Source organism: Garra rufa, chromosome 17 (assembly GCF_049309525.1).
Source record: "Garra rufa chromosome 17, GarRuf1.0, whole genome shotgun sequence".
Taxonomy (NCBI): domain Eukaryota; kingdom Metazoa; phylum Chordata; class Actinopteri; order Cypriniformes; family Cyprinidae; genus Garra; species Garra rufa.
Window position 1 is genome coordinate 34,720,745 of NC_133377.1, and position 22,130 is coordinate 34,742,874.

General features: G+C 36.0%; 2 protein-coding genes across 2 annotated transcripts in view; both read left to right on the forward strand.

The window, feature by feature from the left end:
- On the forward strand, positions 1-1,894 carry LOC141290117 (liver-expressed antimicrobial peptide 2-like). Its single transcript, XM_073822310.1, has 3 exons — positions 1-154; positions 865-1,028; positions 1,116-1,894. The coding sequence occupies exons 1-3, from the start codon at positions 83-85 to the stop codon at positions 1,153-1,155; spliced, it is 276 nt and encodes a 91-aa protein (XP_073678411.1). The 5' UTR covers positions 1-82; the 3' UTR covers positions 1,156-1,894.
- Positions 1,895-4,199: 2,305 nt separating this feature from the next.
- LOC141289378 (phosphorylase b kinase regulatory subunit alpha, skeletal muscle isoform-like) overlaps positions 4,200-22,130 on the forward strand; it is a 24,862-nt gene continuing 6,931 nt past the window's right edge. The window contains exons 1-14 of the mRNA XM_073821484.1: positions 4,200-4,344; positions 8,151-8,309; positions 8,575-8,622; positions 14,366-14,534; positions 14,652-14,734; positions 14,814-14,894; positions 15,024-15,122; positions 15,239-15,385; positions 18,850-18,903; positions 19,014-19,136; positions 19,217-19,312; positions 19,478-19,585; positions 19,878-19,956; positions 20,090-20,224. Of these exons, the coding sequence (XP_073677585.1) occupies positions 4,267-4,344; positions 8,151-8,309; positions 8,575-8,622; positions 14,366-14,534; positions 14,652-14,734; positions 14,814-14,894; positions 15,024-15,122; positions 15,239-15,385; positions 18,850-18,903; positions 19,014-19,136; positions 19,217-19,312; positions 19,478-19,585; positions 19,878-19,956; positions 20,090-20,224 (1,459 nt within the window). The 5' untranslated portion in view covers positions 4,200-4,266. The remainder of the gene's footprint in view (positions 4,345-8,150; positions 8,310-8,574; positions 8,623-14,365; positions 14,535-14,651; positions 14,735-14,813; positions 14,895-15,023; positions 15,123-15,238; positions 15,386-18,849; positions 18,904-19,013; positions 19,137-19,216; positions 19,313-19,477; positions 19,586-19,877; positions 19,957-20,089; positions 20,225-22,130) is intronic.

Genomic DNA, 22,130 nt, shown 5'->3' on the forward strand with positions numbered 1-22,130 from the left:
TTATAAATACACATGGTCACTGCAAAGTAATCTTTGGGACACACCAACACACCGGAGTTTTGTGGGAAATAACATCACCAAAATGCATCTGCAACACATTAACCTGGCAAAATTTGGATTTTGCACATTGTTCTTAGTAGTGCTGATATACCAGGTGAGTTCTCATCTCTTTCCAACTTTTTAAACAGGTATCATAATTACTAGGTCACACGTTACAGGTCTCATTTGTTAACATTAAGAGTTTAGAGATGTCAGCTTATGCTAATTTGAACACATTTCTTAATATCAAAAGTTGTTAACAATACAAATAAGTTAATGTTACTTAACACACTGTGAAGTAAAGATTAATGATTTTTTTGAGCTAACATTAACAAGGATTGATAAATGATGTCGAAGTATACCACTCATTGTTCATGCTTGCTAATATATGTGACCATGGACCACAAAACCAGACATAAGGGTCCATTTTACGAAACTGAGATTTATACATAATCTGAAAGCTAATTTGTTAGGATACAACTATTTGAAAATCTGTAATCAGAGGGTGCAAAACAATCTGAAAATTGAGAAAATCGCCTTTAAAAGTTGTCCAAATGAAGTTCTTGCATGCATATTACAAATCAAAAATTAAGTTTTGATATATTTACGGTAGGAAATGTAATCATCATGGAACATGATCTTTGCTTAATATCCTAATGATTTTTGGCATATAAGAAAAATTTGTATGCAAATTTACCCATGCTACTTAAAACTGGTTTTGTGGTTCAAGGGTCACATATTAACTAGTGTTAACAAATGATACATAGAAAATACATATGTTAACAACATGCATGTGTTCCCTACTGACTGAGAAATGTGTGTTAGGTATCTACTGTGCCAGTAGTGACTCCTGAGGTGCAACCAGACCTTCAGTCATCACATATACTTCACCGCAAAATACGAATGTCCCCTTTGTGGCGAATTATGGGCTTTAAACCACATGGAGCCTATTGCCATGACAACATAGAGTGTACTACAGGTTTATGCAGGTAAGTCACCTCTGCCATTATTTCCTTTGATTTAAAGTCCTAAACCTGCCCTGAAATCTCAAAACTGATTATATTTTCTATCCCTAGGAACGGTCATTGTTCGTTTAATGAGCCTGTTCATTCTTAGCGGAGTGGAAGCCTTTTGTGAAAATCTTTCATTCATTAGTCAACCCATTATATATATTTTATGGCCGTAGGCTGTGTTTCAAGCACTTTAATTTCTGAACTGTAAATAGCGCAGTACATGTACTGTGCAGAGAGCATGTGGAGATAACTGACTTGAAAAGTTACATTGGTTTCACTGTGTGTTTTATGTTCAAGCCATTTAAAAACATGAATTATTGGTCAGTAAATGAGTATTGGCATTGTAAATATACTTATAGAACTGTATTAATCTGTACGAGTTTCAAAATGCATTATTAACAATCACAGTGCCACAAAAGTCCATTTGTTACTGTTTGCTGGAAGTATTGAGGCTGCCATTTTAATTTTAAGATCTGTTTATGTATACAATGATTATATTCATGTGATATTTGATATTTGATATAAAGTACTGTATAAGCTGTGAGGGCATAAGGCCTCAGGTGTGTCAGTTAAAATCTATACTAGGCACAGGGCCAGTGAAAGAACGTGCATGGCTGCACATATCTTTCTCAGGATGTTCTGAGAAACCCAGTATGGCAAAGGGCCCTGAAGTCCCTCAGTTTCCACATGTTAGTGAGAGGAGTATTTGCACAAGAATGTACTGTAACAGACTGATGTCATTGTACTGTGAACGACCTCCGCATGTACCCAGATTGCATGTTCCTTTCCTGACAGGAGAGCAAAGTTTAAGTTGGTCAAATAAATCACTGAAAATACCTGCATTTCTGTAGCAGTGTGATTCTTTGGTTATGTATTATTTTGTATTTTGTATGCAATTAAGATATGTTCATACTTAAATAAAATTTTGGATACAATAACCCTTTATTTTTATTATAAAATGTTGTGTTTATAATACATGTTACATTAGGTGCCAGTGTCTGTGTGTTTGTTTGAGAGAATCATTGAATCATCATTTAATTCGTTCAAACAAACTGATTCAAACACAGTGTTTTATAAACTGAGAACTTTGGCTTTTTTTTTTCTTCAGCAAAGTCGAAGTAGCAGACTTACTCACTGTTAACTTGTTTCAGGGGCGCCGCTCGCAATTTTGGGCCCTATGACAAAATATGAGGTTGGGCCCCCCCTACCACACAAAAGCAGATCTCTGGGGGCCCCTAAAAGGCGTGGGCCCTTAGAATTGTCCTAACTTACCCCCCTTAGCGGTGCCCCTGACTTGTTTATTAAAGTATTGCATAAATATCAGACTCACAATTTGTGGTGTTAGTGTGAATGTCAGCATATCTAATTAGGCCAATTCATTTTGTAACCAACAGAACGTCATCAAATCACTGGGACAGGTGCAGATGTGTCTTTTTCCACACATTTTGTATGTATGCGAATTGTATTATATCCAAGGTACACATTTCTAGTAATAGTGCAGTTCATTCTCATATTGTATGTTCAGAAAGTTTTGGAATATTTGTCCTCTCCCCAAATTTGTCACTACAAAACATAGTAATATAATTTAATAAGAAGGGTTATATTGACCTATTAAGATTTTGCTTACATCTTTCTTGTAAATGTATTTTTTTCTATTTTATTAAAAAGTTTTCAGAGGCGTAATTCCAAGTGTGATTTATGAGCTTTGGTGATATTTTGAATCCAATTCTTCTTTGTAAAAAAGCAAAAAGTTGATCATACTGATTTCAAACTTTAGTTTGAATATACTGTACATTGAACCTAACACTATCATAAAATCGCAGTTGTTCATTCAGTATACTTTATTTTTGACAAAACATCCTATGTTTCGGTTGTGACAGCACATTTTTCAAATTACAGAATTTTAACCAACATCCCTGGTGAAAAAAAGCCTTGGCTGGTTGACAGGTTTTATGGTCAGAGGGGTTTAGAGGGGTTTTGGCCACTTTCCCAACCTGGCCAGAATGTTCAGGCTTGTCTTAGGTAGTCAGGCTGGGAAACCACCAACTAAAACCAGCATGACCAGCCTGGCCAGGCTGGGAGACCAGCTAAAACCAGCTACTTCCAGCCTAAACCAGCTAAGACCAGCCAGCCAGCCTAGGCCTTGTTCAGCTGTTTTTTCGGCAGGGATACCAAAACACTATTAAAATATACTAAAATACTAAGAAATTTGCATAACTGTACTATAATTTAGTTTATTTCCTCAAAAAAAATGATTATGTGTTTCCTTTTGTCACTACCGAAACAATCATAAAACGTTACGATATTGACAAATTTATGAAATAACACCCCAAAAAAACAAAGATGTCTACCGAATCATCATTAAATGTTTTGGTCATGACTGTTTCGGTAGTTAAATTTTAGATACAGTTGAACATAGCTAAGATGCTAATCAGCACATGGTTAGCTAGCACAGTTCTAAACACTTGTACACATACACAAATAATTATACACCTCATAATTATGGTGCCTATCTACTCAACATGTATAGCTATGAGAGTGGGGGACACAGGAATATTTCCTGATCTAAAATTTAGGAGTGTGGTTAAAATCAGTCTCAGCCAATGGACTAAAACATGCACTATTTCGATAGTGACATGAAACATTTTTAAAAACAACAACGGAATAAATGCCAAAAAAAAAAAAAAAAAAAAATGTTTATATCAATTTCATAAATTGAAATCTAGGGGTGAGGGTTCAAGACAGCCACCTCCCAATTGCTAGTACACACTAAATGATGTTTTTATATATATTAAATGTACTGATATTGCAAATATTATTGTGGGTTTCAAAAGATAAAACAAATATCTTAGTAAACAACTAAGATTTGAATAGTTAAAAATTCGCTTTTTGCTTGTGGGACAGCAGTTTGCACCAATTCTGTATAATGGCCTATATATGTTATGTTATTTTAAAAATATATTCTATTTAATTAATATTATTGATTTTATTTTGTTAAAGGATGAACACTGCACCTGTGTATAAGATAGAGTGCGCCTTAACACCAGTTACATCATCTGATGTAATAGATATATTACCGAACAACTCGTTCTTAAAGCTTTGACATTTGCCTACCTCGCCTGTACGGTACTTGATACTTGACCACAGACAGCTAATCTAAACACACGGTGCTAGTGAGGTTGTAGAGCTAAACTGCATTTAGAAAGCAGCCATAATGAGAAGCCGCAGTAATTCCGGAGTAAAACTCGACAACTATGCCAGAATGTTGCAACAGACAATCCTCTGTCACCAGGTGAGCCCAAACATCTCACTTTGACTGTTTATAAAGGAACAGCAGCACGTGTTGTGTTGTGTTGTGTTGTGTTGCGTTTTTTGGCTTGGTTTACAAACACACACACACACACACACACACACACACACACACACACACACACACACACACACACACACACACACACACACACACACACACACACACACACACACACACACACGCACGCTTGCTGTGTTGTTGACATTTATTGAAATGGCAGCCCTGTGAAAAACAACACGTTAGCATACTTTAAGTACGCAAATAATACACATACACTTCAGACGCTAACTGAATGTAATGTGCCAGTTTTTGCAATTAGATGCAAATTTTGCCACTTAAGTAGGACTTAAATGGCTCTTTATATTCAGTTTTATAATTACTTCTGATATCCTTGAAATGTTATTAAAGTGTAAAGCTGAAGTTACTGACAATCATTTATGGAAAACTAAAATATACTTTCATGTAACTTTGTAAATGTCATGCAGTTTTGTACTTTCAAAATATAAAAAAGTGATATTAAATAACACTTTATATATATATTTATATAAATAACACAGTTTTACATGTATTTTAGTGAGTGTACTTCTTCAAAGCATGACAAAAGATTATTAAAACAGTGATTTAAAATGTACTTGAAAGTCAAACTTGTAATTCAAAGTTTATTAAGTGCACTTAAAGGGACAGTTTACTAAAAATTTTGTCAAACTTTTTGTCAAACCTGTATGCTTTTATTTCCTCTGCTGAGCACAAAAGACAATATTTTGTAGAATGGGTTGCAATTTCCATTGTTGTTGTTTTTTTTTTTGCCCATAAAAACATGAACATGATGGTGAGTAAATGATGACAGTAATTTCATATTTGAGAGGACTGTCCTTTTAAATGTGTCACAAAAAATAGTAATAAAAGTGTACTTTTTTAAGTACATATAGGTGACCTTTTATTTCAGTAGTAAATTATCTGCCACTACAAGTGCACATTCAATACAATTAAGCACACTTATTTTTCTCAAGGGAGTTTACAGTTTGACTTTTTGAGCATTTGAGAATATTTTATGGAATTAATTATTTGTGCATTATTTATATGTGACCCTGGACCACAATCAGTCATACATTTTTAGGGGCCAAGCATCGAAGGTGCAATGGCACCTGTTGTATCCGTTGGCGTTCTTCTTCTTCTTCTTCTTCTCTTGTTTCTTCTGCTTTTGAGTCTATGGCAGCCCATAGAACTGCTTGCAGGAAAGTTGTAAAATTTGGCACACTGATAGAGGACAGTGTCAACATTAACCATAGCAAGTTTTGGAGTCTCTGAGTCTCAGAGTCAAACTCTGTAGCGCCACCACTTGTCCAAAATTTCACTTTCTTTATGCTAATAACTTTTGAACCATAAGGCACAAAATCTAAATTCTTTTTCTCTGAATCCTTGGGTCATGCCGAGTCAAATGAAAAAAAAAAATCGTAAGATTAAATTTTTTTTCTGTTTTAAATAGTTAGTAAAACCTTCTTTTTCAAACTCGTCCTAGATGGTTTGTCTGATTTTTTGTCTGAAAATTGGCTCAGATCATCTTCAGACCATGCTGGTAAAAAGTTATGGAATTCAAGTTGATTAGTCAAACTGTTCTTGAATAACACGCAAATGAATTCTACGAAAAGCACGCAAAAATGGATGTGAGGCTATATCTCCACAACGGTTTGGTGTTTTGAGACCAAACTTGGTGTGTGTTATAACAAGCATGACCTGAGTCTACCTGCAGAGTTTTGGTGCAGTGCCACCTAGTGGTCAGGAGATATGAAAAATTACTTTTTTTGCTTATAACTTCTCAATGGTTTTGCCAAAATTCACAAAACTGGTCTCTTTGGTGCATCATGCCGAGTCGAAAGATACCCCAATTTAAGATAACCCCATGTCAGCCATTTTGGCCGTCGGCCATTTTGAATTTTGTAGTAAAATGTTATATTTTATTTTAACGCATTGATGTATCATTACAAAACTCAGTATGGGTCATTAGCCTGAGAAGTTTTGAACCAGCGCCACCTAATGGTAAAATCAAATATGTACATGTAGTGATACCAAAAATGTTTTTTTTTTTCCCAGGTTTTGCCTTATGGTTTGTGCAACATTGCATTTTAGCGCTTAAAAAACATTTGCCAATATCTTAGAAACCGTTACTCCGATCGTCATGAAACCACCGTAGGAAATTCTGCTATATGCTAATGCCCAATTGCCAAAATTTTAGTAAGTGGCAAAAAAATGTGAACAAAGTCAGTCATCTGTCATTTTTTTTCTCTTCCCATATATAAAAATGTCTATAACTGCAAAACAAAATGATATATTTTCACCAAATTTGACACACATATGTATGAGCACACTCTAAGGACGCATAAAAAATTTGGTGGGATTGTGCCTCTTGGTGGTGTTATAATTAACCAAAACATGAAATTGCCACTGACTTTAATAATTATGATAGAAATGCTACATTTTACGAATGCATTGATGTACCATTACAAAACTTTGTATATACCATCGAGACCATGACCTGAATGTACTCAAAACATTTTAATACAGTGTCACCTTGTGGTCGAAAGTGATAACCGATTAAATCGTATTACTAGTGTTTTTTTTTTTTTGTTTTTTGTTTTTTGTTTTTTTTTTAACCCATTTTGACTAAAATAAAAAAACTTTAATTCCCCTTTGCTGCAGTTGTTCTGATGCTTTCCTTGCCTAGTGCTTGGCCCCGTAATTGCTATATTTTTTAATTAAGATTATACATGAATAAATAAGCTTTCCATTGATGTGTGGTTTGTTAGGATAGGACAATATTTGGCCGTGAAACAACTATTTGAAAATGTGGAATCTAAGGGTGCAAAAAAAAAAAATCAAAATATTGAGAAAATCGCCTTTAAAGTTGTTCAAATAGAGTTCTTAGCAGTGCATATTACTAATTAAAAATTAAGTTTTGATATATTTACTGTAGGAAATGTACAAAATATCTTCATGGAACATGATCTTTACTATAGATTTTTGGCATTAAAAAAAATCGGTAATTTTGACCCATACAATGTATTGTTGGCTATTGCTCCAAATATACCAGTGCTACTTATACTGGTTTTGTGGTCCAGCGTCACATATATAAGGCAGCAGGATTGTATTAGTGTACAATTACAAATTAAAACCACTTTAAAACACAGGCATAGATTTTAAAGTGTTAGGTGCTTTAAATGTAATGGGCCAGGCCATTGGTGACACTTTAAAGAAACACTCCACTTTTTTTGGAAATAGGCTAATTCTCCAACTCCCCCCGAGTTAATAAGTTGATTTTTACTGTTTTGGAATCCATTCAGCCGTTCTCCTGTTCTGGCGATATCACTTTTAGCATAGCTTAGCATAGATCATTGAATGTTATTAGACCAATAGCATCGCGTTCAATAATGACCAACGAGTTTGGGTATTTGTCCTATTTAAAACTTGACTCTTCTGCAGTTATATCGTGTACTAAGACCGGCGGAAAATGTAAAGATGTGATTTTCTAGGCCGATAAGATTAGGAACTACACTCCCATTCCGGCGTAATAGTCAAGGAAGTTTGCTGCCGTAATATGGACGCAGCAGGCGCAGTAATATCACGCAGCACAACTTGTTAACTCGGGGGGAGTTGGAGAATGAGCCTATTTCCAAAAAAAGTGGAGTGTTCCTTTAAATGGTCACTTAAACAGTAATATAGTTTTGAGTATGGTTGACCCTGAAGATAATGACATATATATATATATGTTTCCTAATGATATTTTGCAGGATCCGGTGACAGGGTTACTCCGAGGAGATGAGACCTTACCTCACGCCTGGGTTAGAGACAATGTGTACTGCATCCTGTCTGTTTGGGCTCTGAGTCTGGCCTACAGGAAGAATGCAGACAGAGATGAAGACAAAGCCAAAGCCTATGAACTGGAGCAGGTCGGTTCATGCATATGTAGCGAGATGAGATACAAACAAAACCATACCATTTTGTCAAAGGGCACCATGTCTGAGTGTGTCCCAGACATTTAGTATTTTCTGCTCATTAGTGTTTGTGTCTGGGAGACCATGTAAAATGCCAGAGGGCAAATCATCTGGCTCATGTTTCTTTCATGGTCATAGCAGATGGAGAGGATAAGGTCACGGTCAAGGCTCACTGCTCGCTTTCTCCCTCTCTTGTTCTCTGTCTCTTCTCATTCTGTAGAGTGTGGTCAAACTCATGCGAGGATTACTGCAGTGTATGATGAGACAGGTATGGGTAAACATCATATATCATTATTATCTCAGTACTTTCCCTCACTTCTTAGTGATGATTGTCCAAACTTGTAAGAACACATTCTGATTAAATCTGACCAATCCTGCTCATTTTGCTTAGTAAATCTAAAGCACACAGTAGATAATGTTTTGCTGTAAATACTAAGTCAGCATTATGGTGATCAGTGTTGCTTCGAAGAAGAACATACACTACTAATCAAAAGTTTGGAGTCAGTAATTTTTTTTTTACATTTTTTAAAATTTATTATTTTAATACATTTTATTTTTATTTTTTCCAGCAATGACAAAGCTCAATTTTCAGCAGCCATTGCATTCAGCATTCCTTGCACACTGAGTCTGAAATGTTTGAATGTGTTTTTCGTATTTGTCAAAATTAGTTACGCACAGAATTGTGCGGCTCAGAATTGTCAAAACACCTCTCAAAATGCTTGCTACGGATGCAAAAAAAAAAGCTGAAAATGTAACCCAATTAGATTTTTTTTTGACAAACAAATGTTTCAGAGGCAGTGTGGAAATGTGATTGATGCAACATGTGAAAATTTCGGATGAGATTTTCAGAATCAAGATCCAAATTTTATCAACAAAGTTAGCAAGAACAGCATTTATTTAAAATGTTGTGACATTATAAATGTCATTATGATCAACTTAATGTGTCTTTGCCAAATAAAAGTATACATTAGTATACAAGTATACAATAGTGATCCCAAACAATTTAACAATATTGTGTGCTTTTTTATTTAAAATATCAAATCAGGTCATATTACTATGTATTGCGAAAGTATTCATACCCCTTCATTTTCATTTTTCACATTTTGTTATGTTGCAGCCTTATGTTAAACTGCTTTAACTTACTTTTTTCCCCAAATCAATCTGCACTCCATACACCATAATAACAAATGGATTTGTAGCAACTGTCATTTTTTAAAAATAAAACACTGAAATAAATACATTGCATAAGTATTCATACCCTTGACACTGTACTTACTTGAAGCACCTTTACAGCCTCAAGTCTTTTTTGGTATGATGCGACAAGCTTTGCTAATCTGCATTTTGCAATTATCTGCTATTCTTCACCTCATCTCTTCTCCTCTCAAGCTCTGTCAGCTTGGATGGGGGCTGGCAATCTGAGAGTTCTTTAGGTGCTTTGTTGCAAATTATAAGTGGGTTTTCATGTGTCTTCACTGAGTAGAAGAGTTTGGCCACACCGCCATAAAGACCGGATTGGTGGAGTGTTGCATGTGTTTGTCCTTCTGTAAGTTTCTCCCATCTGCATATATGATCATGGAGCTCAACTAGAGTGACCATCAGCTTCTTGGTCACCAGTCTAACCAAGGCTCTTCTCCATCAGTTGCTCAGTTTGGCCAGGAGGCCAGCTCTAGGAAGAGTCCTAGTTGTTCCAATCATCTTCCATTATGGATAATGAAGGCTACATGCTTCTGTGAACCTTCAATGCAGCTGATTTTTTTTTTCTGAACTCTTTCCCAGATGTGTGGCTTGACGCAGTCCTGTTTCTGAGCTTTACAGGCAGTTTTTTGACCTCAGGGCTTGATTTTTGCTCTGATATGCATTTTAAGCCGTTGGACTTTTTATTAAGAAGTGTGTGCCATTCCAAATCATACCTATTCAATTGAATTTGCCACATGTTAACTCCAGTCGAAGTGTAGTAACATCTACAAGCAATATGAATGCTCCTGAGCTAAATTTCAAGTGTCTCAGAAAAGGGTATGAATACTTATGCAATGTAAAGTGTTTTATTTCTAATGAATTTGAAATGCCTTTTGCTTTGTCATTATGGTGTATGGAGTGTAGATTGATGTGGAAAAACTGTTACACTGTAACATAACAAAACATAAAAAAAAATGAAGGGGTATGAATACTTTCGCAATGCACTGTATACAATAATAAAATGCCATAATGAATACAGCCATATTTTTCTTTTTCCAACTTTTTTTTCTAATAAATATAATTTGTTTCTGAATCACAGTCTGCACTCATCACTGAAATGGCAACCCCATTATCGCTGTGAGACATTACTTAATTACTTGGAGACAATTAATTTTCTCTCAGAGTGTATTAGCTTATTAAGGTTTAGAGTGCATGACAGTGGTTAGCGATTGTACAGAAGACTGTTTTGAAATCTTATTTGTGTGTTTCTTTAAAATCAGAAACTAATATAAAAATAAAACTACACTGCCCTCCAAACGTTTGGAAACGCCCTAGAAAAGTGGGGTTTTGGACAATATTGGCATGAATCCTTTTTAATTTGTGATAATTTTGCACTGATAAGGGACAACACGAAAACAACAAAAACAAATTTTATTACATAAACAGTTTATACATAGAAAAAAACTTACATTTTCAATTCATCAAAATATCCACCATTAGCAACTATTACAGCTCTGCATAATCTGGGCATCCGAGCTGTCAGTTTATTCAAACATTGACTTGATATATTACTCCAAGCCTCCTGAAGGATTGCCCAAAGATGATTCACAATATGCTGATATCGTCCAAAACCACACTTTGCCAGGGGTGTTTCCAAACTTTTGGAGGGCAGTATAAACTATATAGATTTAAACAGATTATAGTGAACTGGAAATAGATTAATGTATACATACACATATAGATGAATTATATTAAATAATAATATGTAGGCTCCATGTGACACTATTATTTGCAATGTGTAGCATGAAACAAACTGAAAATGCCACTCATATCCCAATATATACAGTCAAGCCCGAAATTATTCATACCCCTGGCAAATTCTGACTTAAAGTTACTTTTATTTAACCAGCAAGTTTTTTTTGACCGGAAATGACACAGGCTTCTCCTAAAAGATAATAAGACAATGTACAAGAGGCATCATTGTGGAAAAAAATATTTCTCAGCTTTTATTTACATTTGAACAAAAAGTGTCCAAAATTATTCATACCATTTGCAAACTGTCACAGTCTATGGGAAAATCCAAAGTTCTATACCATTCCAAATAGTCCAAGCTGTTCTAAAGCACCCTAATTGCCCTGATTCATTGGGAACAGCTGTTTTAATCAACTCAACAGGTGAAAAACAGAAGCTCTCTGCTGTTGGTTTGTGGACAGTCATGGTTAAAGGGATAGTTCACCCAAAAATTATAATTTGATGTTTATCTGCTTACCCCCAGGGCATCCAAGATGTAGGCGACTTTGTTTCCTCAGCAGAACACAAACGAAGATTTTTAACAAAAATCGGTGCAGTCTGTCAGTCAAATAATGGCAGTCAATGGTTACCAAATCTTTAGAGGAAAGAAAAACATACACAGACAAATCCAAATTACACCCTTCGGCTCGTGACGATACACTGATGTCCTAAGACACGAAACGATCGGTTTTTATGAGAAACTGAACAGTATTTATATAATTTTTTACCTTTGATACACAGCCACGTCCATCTCTCCTGAGCACGAGTTTAGCTTTTCGGCTCGTTAAACGCGCTCTGTCGTAGTACGCAAACGGCGGAAGTGATCTGTCGCGTGTATACGACACTCATTGTTTACACAGTGCACACAGACTGTGGGTATAGCGGCTATTCAAAATGGTAATTACTTGCGCTTATCCTGTGTCACACCCCCGGACTTTCATGTTGGTTTCTCCCATTTACCCCCGCAGTTCAGAGTGTTTTTGGTCTCTCCCTCATTGTTGTCACCTGGATGTGTAATCAGTCTGTCTATTTAATGTGTGTGTTTTCCCCTGCATTCTGTCGGTCTTTAATGTTACCACTCTGTGTTCCTGTGTCTGCCTGTCTCCCGTTGGATTTATTAAATACTTTATTTTTACTACGTCGTTGTTCGTCTGTTCCTGCCTGCAACGTGACAGAAAGACCGACCTAAACAGTTTTTTTTTTTTTTGCGTGTTCACCACCGTTTTGTTTCCCGTTCGTTTTTCCCAGTCTTTTGTTTCCGTCGTGTGTTTTCTATGGGGTCCTTCCTCCGTCCAGAATTCATCCTCCTCCGGCTGAAGCAGGGGGATTTACCGCTCGAGGGTTACACTTTGATGTTCCAGCTCGTAGCTCATACCACCCGCTATCCGGACGACGCGCTCTGTATGTTCTATGATGCAAGCCTCAACGCGTCATGCAGAGCGCCGTCGTCCGAGGACGGCCCTCGAGCGGACTTCGCCGCATTTGTGCAGTGGACACTGGCGAGAAACAAACCCTCGTTTCCCACCCGTTTCCAGGAGAACCTCGTCAGTGCCACTCCGGACCCAGAGCCCAGCCAACCACCCCGACCTGCGGATTATGAGCCCATCGTAGACGGGAAGCCCGAGCCCGGAGCGACAGAGTTATGGAGCGCCGATGGGGTCAAAACTTCCGACCAGGTGCGAGAGCCGGCTACTACATCAGCGACGGTGGAGTGCTTCGTGGAGCAAGAGAGGGCTGTAGAGAGCCCCGTCCACTGCACCGCCACTGGGGGTGAGCAAGAGCACAACTCTGGGGACTTAATTGACTGTTTCACAGAAATACCCATCTGCCTGGATTTGTCTGTGCATGTTTTTGTTTACTTTTAAAGGTTTGGTGCCCATCCACCTCTATTATTTGACTGGCAGACTGCACTGGTTTCCGTTAAAAATCTTTGTTTGTGTTCTGCTGAGGAAACAAAGTCACCTACATCTTGGATGCCCAGGGGGTAAGCAGATAAACATCAAATTTTCATTTTTGGGTGAACTATCCCTTTAAGACAAAGGATCTCACTGATGACCTGCGGCTACGCATTGTGGCTGCTCACAAGTCAGGAAAGGGCTATAAGACCATATCTAAATCTTTTGAAGTTCCAGTGGCTACAGTGCAAAGTATTATTAGAAAATACAAGACGTTCCGCACTGTGACGTGGTCATCTGGACAAAGAAGAAGACTTCTGGTCCTCTGTTTTATGGTCAGATGAAACAAAAATTGAATTGTTTGGCCACAGTGATGTAGCCTTCATTTGGCGTAAAAAAGAGAAGGCTTCAACCCTAAGAACACCATCCCCACTGTCAAACATGGTGGTGGGAACCTAATCCTTTGGGGGTGTTTTTTCAGCCGGTGGACCAGGGAACCTAATCATAGTAAACGGCACCATGAAAAAGGAGCAATACATCAAAATTCTCAACAACAACATCAGGCAGTCTGCAGAGAAACTGGCTTCGGGCACCAGTGGACATTTCAGCACGACAACGACCCAAACACACAGCAAAAGTGGTGAAGAAATGGTTAGCAGACAAAAACATTAACGTTTTGCAGTGGCCCAGCCAGAGTCCTGACTTAAATCCAATTGAGAATCTGTGGAGGGATCTAAAGATCAGGGTGATGGCAAGGAGACCCTCCAACCTGAAAGAGTTGAGCTCATCGCTAAAGATGAATGGGCAAAAATACCAGTGGAGACACGCAAAAAGCTGGTCAGCAATTATACAAAGTGTGTGATTGCTGTAATAGCCTCTTGTACACAATGATGCCTCTTGTACATTGTCTTATTATCTTTTGGGAGAAGCCTGAAATTTTGAAGGCATCTGAATAAATTTTGGTTTGACTTTATTCATTTGTGATTATCAAGAAGAATTTGTTCTGAGTTTTTGTCATATTTTATTACCGTTTTCTACAGCGAATAAACTGTGATAATGTGAATACATTTTGGTTTGACTCTGAACCAGCCTTGTCATATAAACAAAGACTTTTTGTACAGTAACTCTGAGCCTATGTTTCATTTTCAGCTTGACAAGGTGGAGAAGTTCAAGTACAGCAAAAGTACCAAAGACTGCCTTCATGCTAAGTACCATTCAGGAACTTGTGCCACTGTAGTTGGTGATCATGAATGGGGTCATCTACAGGTGGATGCCACCTCCATCTTCCTGCTCTTTCTGGCCCAAATGACAGCATCAGGTTGAATTTAACTTATCACTTTTAGAGTAAAATAACACTTATATTTGCAACATGCAGCATAATGCTTTGTTATAACAATGTAATAACACATATAATCCATTTTTCTTTTTGAAACAGGGTTAAAAATGGTTTATACACGTGATGAGGTTGACGTTGTTCAGAATCTAATCTTTTACATTGAATCTGCGTACAAAGTGGCGGTAAGCACTATGATGCTGTTCTGATACAGAAAGATTTAACATGTTTTCCATGAATGTTAAGACTGTGAATAATTCTCAGGATTTTGGAATGTGGGAACGAGGAGACAAGACAAACAAAGGGATCCCTGAGATAAACGCCAGCTCTATTGGAATGGCAAAGGTAAAATATTTACATTTTTAGTAATAAACTGCATAATCAGCTAAGAATTGGTTTCACATGTCGAATAAGTGTCAAAGAATGATCTCCATGTGATAAAATAATGTGACCTCTTACTGCATGTTTGTTCAGGCAGCTCTGGAGGCCTTGGATGGACTGAACCTTTTCGGTGCCAAGGGCGGCCCAGAGTCTGTTGTACACTCTTTAGCCGATGACATTCAGCACTGCCAAGTAATAAACTGATTTATGATGTCACACATAGGAAGACAGTATCCATCTTGTTTAGACGTCTTAATGCCTCCTGAAAGTAACAAAATGTTTTTCTCTTTTTGAAATTTTTACAATAGTCTATTCTCAGCTCCATGCTGCCAAGGGCATCGACATCTAAGGAAGTGGACGCTGGGGTTCTGTCCATCATCTCTTATCCAGCATTTGCAGTCGAGGACATTGACATTGTTAATATCACCAAAGGAGAAATAATTTCAAAACTTCAGGTGAGTAACAATGTCTTCAGATAAAGATATCAATAAATCTTCTGTGATCAGTTAGTTAATTTTAACCTTGTTGTGCTAAATGGAGGAGGTCTTATAGAAGCCTGTTTACGCCACTGAATAAACAAACAAAAGAAGGTAATTGTGACTTTTTATCTCACAATCCTGAATTTTTTCTCACAATTACCAGTTCACATCTTGCAATTCGGACTTTTTTCACAAAATTGTGACATATAAACTCAAAATTGTGAAAAAAACTTTCTCACTTTTTTCTTGCAATTGCGAGTTTACATGAGTTTTTTTCTCAGAACTGCTTGATGCAAACTCGCAATTCTGAAATTTTTCTCTGAATTGTGACATATGAAGTTATTATTGCATGATAAAAACTTGTAATTGTGAGAAAAAAATTCAGAATTGCGAGATATAAACTCACAGTTCTAACTTTTTCCTCAGAATTGCGAGTTTATCGCAACTGTCACTTTTCTCGCAATTCAGACATTTCATGATAGAAACTTGCAATTCTGATTTATTTTTTCCTAGAATTTGACATATAAACTCGCAATTGGGAGTTAAAAATTCTGTATTGCATGATATAAACTTGTAATTGCAAGATATAAACGCAATTCTGACTTTTCTCGCAGTTGCGAGTTTACATCTTGGAATTCAGACTTTATTCACAGAATTACATGATACAAACTCGCAATTCTGACTTCTTTCCTCAGAATTGCGAGTTTATATCTTGCAATTATGACCTTTTTTCTCAGAATTGCTTGATATTAACTTGTAATTCTTTTTTGTCAGAATTGCGAGTTTATGTCGCAGTTGTGACTTTCTTCTCAGAATTGCAAGATACAAACTCACAATTCTGACTTTTTTCTCAGAATTTGACATATAAACTTGCAATTGTGAGTTATAAGTTCAGTATTCAGTAAAATAGTCACGATTGACACTGTTTTTCTCGCAATTGCGAGTTTACATGTCACAATTCTGACTTTTTTCTCAGAACTGCATAATACAAACTTGCAATTACTTTTTTCCTAGAATTGACATAAAGTCAGTTTTGCGTGATGTAAACTCATAATGGTGAGATAAAAAACTCAGAATTGCATGATACAAACTCACAATTCTGACATTTTTCTCGCAACTGCGAATTTACATCTCGCATTTCTGACTTTGTTCTCAGAATTGTGACATATAAACTCACAATTGTTCTCAAAAACAACTCAAAATTGCAATTATATATAAACTGCAAAAAAAGTCAATTTTTTTCTCGCAATTCAAGACTTTTCTTTAGAATTACAAAATATTAACTCACAATTGTGACTTTTTTCCGCAATTGCAAATTTACATCTCACAATTCGGACTTTTATCAGAAATGCATGATACAAATTCAGATTTTTTAAATCAAAATTTGACATATAAACTCGCAATTGTGATTTATAAACTCAGTATTGCGTGATATAAACTCGGAATTGCAAGATTTAAACTCACAATTCTGACTTTTTTCGCAATTATGAGTTTACATGTCTTTTTTTTTCAGAATTGTGAGTTTATATCTCACAATTATTACTTTTTTTTCTCAGAATTGGGTGATACTAACTTGTGATTCTGTCTTTTTTTTTGTCAGAATTGCGAGTTTATATTGCAGTTGTGACTTTTTACTTGCATTTTAATTAGTGGTGGGCCGTTATCGGCGTTAACGTGCTGCGTTAACGTGAAACTCTTATCGCGCGATAAAAAAAATATCGCCGTTAATCTATTCTCAAATTTGGGTTGGGAGCTGGGTCTAAACTACGCAAGCTATGATGACTTTCACCTTGATAGTTTAACGCGGCGCGTTTACGTCTCCTCCGCCAAAACACAGACGGGATCGCGTCGTCCTCCATTCATAAAAACCGAATCTACTATAGCGAAATGCCACGTAAATTCGTCGTTTTTTGGATTCATAAATCAAATGTTGGTCAGTCACTTAATTCAAATCGCGATATGGACTAGTGCATGTGAAAACTGAAATGCAAAAAGACCGTTTTAATATGAATCCGATATGTTCCGTTTGCCTAGCTGTATGTATGCATTGCGGAGACGAGCTTTTACTACACGCATACTGAAACACACGTGACGCCCCGGTAATTTTTGGCATTTGCATCTCACATGAACAGATAAACTCAATCTCCCAAACTGCTGTGAGTGTCACTTTTACCGTTTCATTTGAGAAAACTAGCATCATATCATACTGTATGACACAGAAACTTCACAGCAACCTGTCAAAATAAAAGTACGGTGTAACATGTAATGGGCTGGGTAGGTGTTGACGTTAAAAAAACACAATCTAATAGGTAGAAAAAATAATTTCATTGTTAGTTAGTTAGTAAACACAAGTACATCTAATTGAACAATTTATTTTCATCAACAAATTATCATAGAACAGCTTTATGAGCTTTATGATCCATTCTCAAAGACTTTAAGTCATTATTTGGGTAGCACACATATTCTGAATGCCTTCAGCAGAATTCAAATTAGCCATTTTAATCTAGATTAATCTAGATTAATTCCAAGATTTAATCTAGATTAATCTAGATTAAAAAAATTAATCTATGCCCACCCCTAATTTTAATACATTTTTTCTCAGAATTACGTGATATTAACTCACAGTTGTGACTTTTTTTCCGCAATTGCGAATTTACATCTTGCAATTCAAACTTCTATCAGAATTGCATTATATAAATTTAGTTAATAGATTTTTTTCTCAGAATTTGACATATAAACTTGCAATTGTGAGTTATCAATTCAGTATTGTGTGATATAAACTCATAATTGCAATATATAGATCCACAATTCTGACTTTGCTCGCAGTTGCGAGTTTACATCAGACTTTTTTCTCAGAATTTCGTGATATTAACTCGTGACATACAAACTTGCAATTGTGAGTTATACAGTCAATACTGCATGATATAAACTCGTAATTGTGAGAAAAACTTATTAAAACTCGCAATTCTGAGAAATAAATTCATAATTCTGACTTTTTTTCAGAATTGCAACTTTGTTTCTCAGAATTGTGTTTATATCTTGCAATTCTGACATTATAACACGCAGTTGTAAGTTATAAAATCAGAACTGTGAGATATGAACTCGCAATTCTGAGAACATATCAGTATTTTTTTTTCCTCTCAGAATTGGACTTTATAACTCGCAATTGTGAGTTTATATCACGCAATACAAAAAAAAGTCAGTGAGTTTAAATCTCACAATTCTAAGAAAACAATCAGAATGTAAAGTTGTGAGAAAAAAAGTCGCAATTATCTTTTTTACTTTTTATTCAGTGGTGGAAACTGTGTGGAGCATTTTAAGATATTTCTTGTGTTTCTTTTGTCTCATTATTGTCTTCCTGACAACTATTCCTTGTACATTTGTTATGTTTCACAAACACCTTATCTTCCTGTTTTATGTACCCCTGTACATACTCATAGGGCAGATATGGATGCTGCCGCTTTCTTAGAGATGGACACAAAACTCCACGAGAGGTAAAACAAAGCTTGAACAATTTGTCAGACAAATATGTCAAATTTATGTGTGTGGTTGTCTTTTGTATGGCCTTTTGAAGCTTATTCCCACACAATCATTCTTTCCTAAGGACCCTAATCGATTGTACTACGAGTCATCAGAGCTGAAGCTCTTTGAGAACATAGAGTGTGAATGGCCACTGTTCTGGACATACCTCATCCTGGATGGCATTTTTATCAACAGTCCAGAACAGGTACAGACAATTCACTATAGACAATAAATACAGGATTATTCTTCAGAAAACAGTACTTTGCTTGTTCCTCTTTTATTTAGGTTCAGGAGTACAGAGATGCTTTAGATGGCATCCTCATCAGAGGAAAGAATGGATTACGATTGGTTCCTGAGCTTTATAGTGTTCCACCAGATAAGGTACAATCTGGACACATTTATTTGTTTTGCTCCTAACACTAAAGCACTGGAGTTTGTACTGTTATGATGAAACGCTGTTACGATAAAGCTAGATTCCTAGTTGAGTGATGTGGGTTATTCCAAAGGAAAAATGGATTTTAACCCCATATGTGTAATTTCAACTAGGTTGATGAAGAGTATGTTAATCCTCACACTGTGGAGAGAGTGCCAGTAGGCAAGTGTCCACTGAAATGGGGCCAGTCTCTGTACATATTGGGTAACCTGCTGGCAGAGGTACAGTAAATTCCACAAAAATCGCTCTATATGGTAATGCTGTATACTGCAGTGTTTCTCAATCTGTTCCTGGAGGCCATGCTGCACATTATGTCTCCCTTATGGAGCACACCTGTTTCAACACATTCATCCTGCTCATCTCATTAATACAGTTCAATGCAGTTATTTATATCAGGGGATGCTCTGCAACAAAACCATATATACGCTGAAAAAATGTGGCTATGAAGCTGAGAACAACATATCACGAACATGTAAAGAATATGTAAATTAACATTCCTTTTTGACTTCATAGGGTTTTTTAGCAGCTGGAGAAATCGATCCTCTCAATAGACGGCTCTCTACTGTTCCCAAGCCTGATGTTGTGGTTCAAGGTTAGATCTGTGTTTGACAGGAGCTTAATCTGGGTTAATCAATTTAGAAACCTGTGTTTAATGTTAAATCTATTACATAAATATTTCAGCTCACCCTATTTACACTGGCTCTTTTCCATTCCTGTGTTTTCAGTGTCTATCCTGGCAGAAAACGATGAAATTAAACAGCTGCTGCAGGGCCATGGCATTGAATCAGAAACCCTGGAGGACGTTCACCCAATCCGAGTTCAGCCCTCCAGAGTCCTCAGTCACATCTATGCCAGACTAGGTGAGCTCAGGGTAGATGTCAAGTCACCTTAGTTTATATAGTACTTTATACATTGCAGATTGTTTTAAAGCAGCTTATAATCAGAAATAAAAAAATCTATGATGCAAAATTCTTCAAATATGAGACAAATTTAGCTAATTCTACACTTAAAGACCAGTATTGCTGTTTTATATAGGCCTTGAAAATGGCAATCAAAATCCTTGTCTTTGCAAGTCTCCTCGTAAACACAATAATTTAGGTCAAACAGCTGAGAAAGAAAACACATGCGTAACAGTATATTGGATCCGGGCAGCTCTTAAAGTGACAGCCGTCTAAAATTCCTGCTGTCTGTCAATCATGTTTATCAAACAACAAAAGAGAGAAAATATCTCATTGTTCTTGACTAAATCACTTTTGTAACTTTTTGTAAAGAAGAAATATTTAATTTACACAATGAAGAAAATGCAGTGTTTTATGATGTACAGTTGAAGTCAAAAGCTTACATACACCTCGCAGAATCTGCAAAGTGTTAATTATTTGACCAAATATCCATGTAATTTTTTAATTAAAAACTGACCTGAATACAATATTTCACATAAAAGACAATTATATATAGTCCACCAGAGAAAGTAATAGTTGAATTTATAAAAATTACCCTTTTTTTGTTTAGTGCTAGTTGTTCATGAGTGCCGTGTTTGTCCTGAACAGTTAAATTGACTGCGGTTCCTCAGAAAATTCCTGCAGGGCCTTCAGGTTTTTCAGCATTTTTGTGTATTTGAACCCTTTCCAACAATGACTGATTTTGAAATCCATCTTTTTTACACTGAGGACAACTGAGGGACTCAATTGCAACTATTACAGAAGGTTCAGACACTCACTGATGCTCCAAAAGGAACAAAACGCATTAAGATGCAGGCGGTAAAAAACTTTTTAAATTTGAAGATCAGGGTAAATTTACCTTATTTTGTCTTCTGTAGCTTCTGAAAGGCAGTACTAAATGAAAAAATATGATATTTAGACAAGATAAGAAAAATGTACACATTTATTATGTTCAAAGGTTTACCCCCTGGCTCTTAATGCATTGTTTCCTTTTGGAGCATCAGTGAGTGTCTGAACCTTCTGTAATAGTTGCATATGAGTCCCTCAGTTGTCCTCAGTGTGAAAAGATGGATCTCAAAATCACACAGTCATTGCTGGAAAGGTTCAAACACACAAAAATGCTGAAAAACCAAAGAATTTGTGGGACCTGGTAGATTTTTCTGAAGAACAGCGGGCAGTTTAACTGTTCAGGACAAACAAGGGACTCATGAACAACTATCACTAAACAAAAAACTGTGGATGATTCAGGTAACAACACAGTATTAAGAATTTTTATAAATTCAACTATTATTTTTTCTTGTGGACTATACGTAAATGTCTGTACATTTAGGGTCTGTACTAAATTTAAAAAATGCAAAATTTGTATGATTCCTCTTGTTTTAATAAAATAATTAACATTTTGCAGATTTTGTACGGTATGTAGCATTTTTTATTTGGTCTGTAGTTTTTTTCCTATTGCTTGTAATTAGTAATTAGCAAGAATTATGAAATTTCCATGGCATCAAAAATTTAATTTTATAAAGATTTAAAGCAAAAATAACTACATTTTGATATATATATATATATATATATATATATATATATATATATATATATATATATATATATATATATATATATATATATATATATAGTTTAGGTGAAACAAAATGATTCATATCATGATATAAGATTTTGGTCATATCGCCCTCCACTATTTACGTATAAAGAAGGAAATAGTGTCATTATTTAGTTCAAGTCCACTTTAAGGTTGATTCACTATAGTTCAATAACAGTATAGATGTTGCTAAATTAAAAAAAACAAATCATTCAGCTATAAAGACAATAA

What these genes read in the sequence shown, in the direction of transcription:
- LOC141290117 (XM_073822310.1), top strand. Translation starts at nt 83, where the DNA reads ATGCATCTGCAACACATTAACCTGGCAAAATTTGGATTTTGCACATTG. An exon ending in TAGTAGTGCTGATATACCAG is followed by an intron (nt 155 to 864) that starts GTGAGTTCTCAT and finishes AATGTGTGTTAG; the next exon opens with GTATCTACTGTGCCAGTAGT. An exon ending in TGTACTACAGGTTTATGCAG is followed by an intron (nt 1,029 to 1,115) that starts GTAAGTCACCTC and finishes TTCTATCCCTAG; the next exon opens with GAACGGTCATTGTTCGTTTA.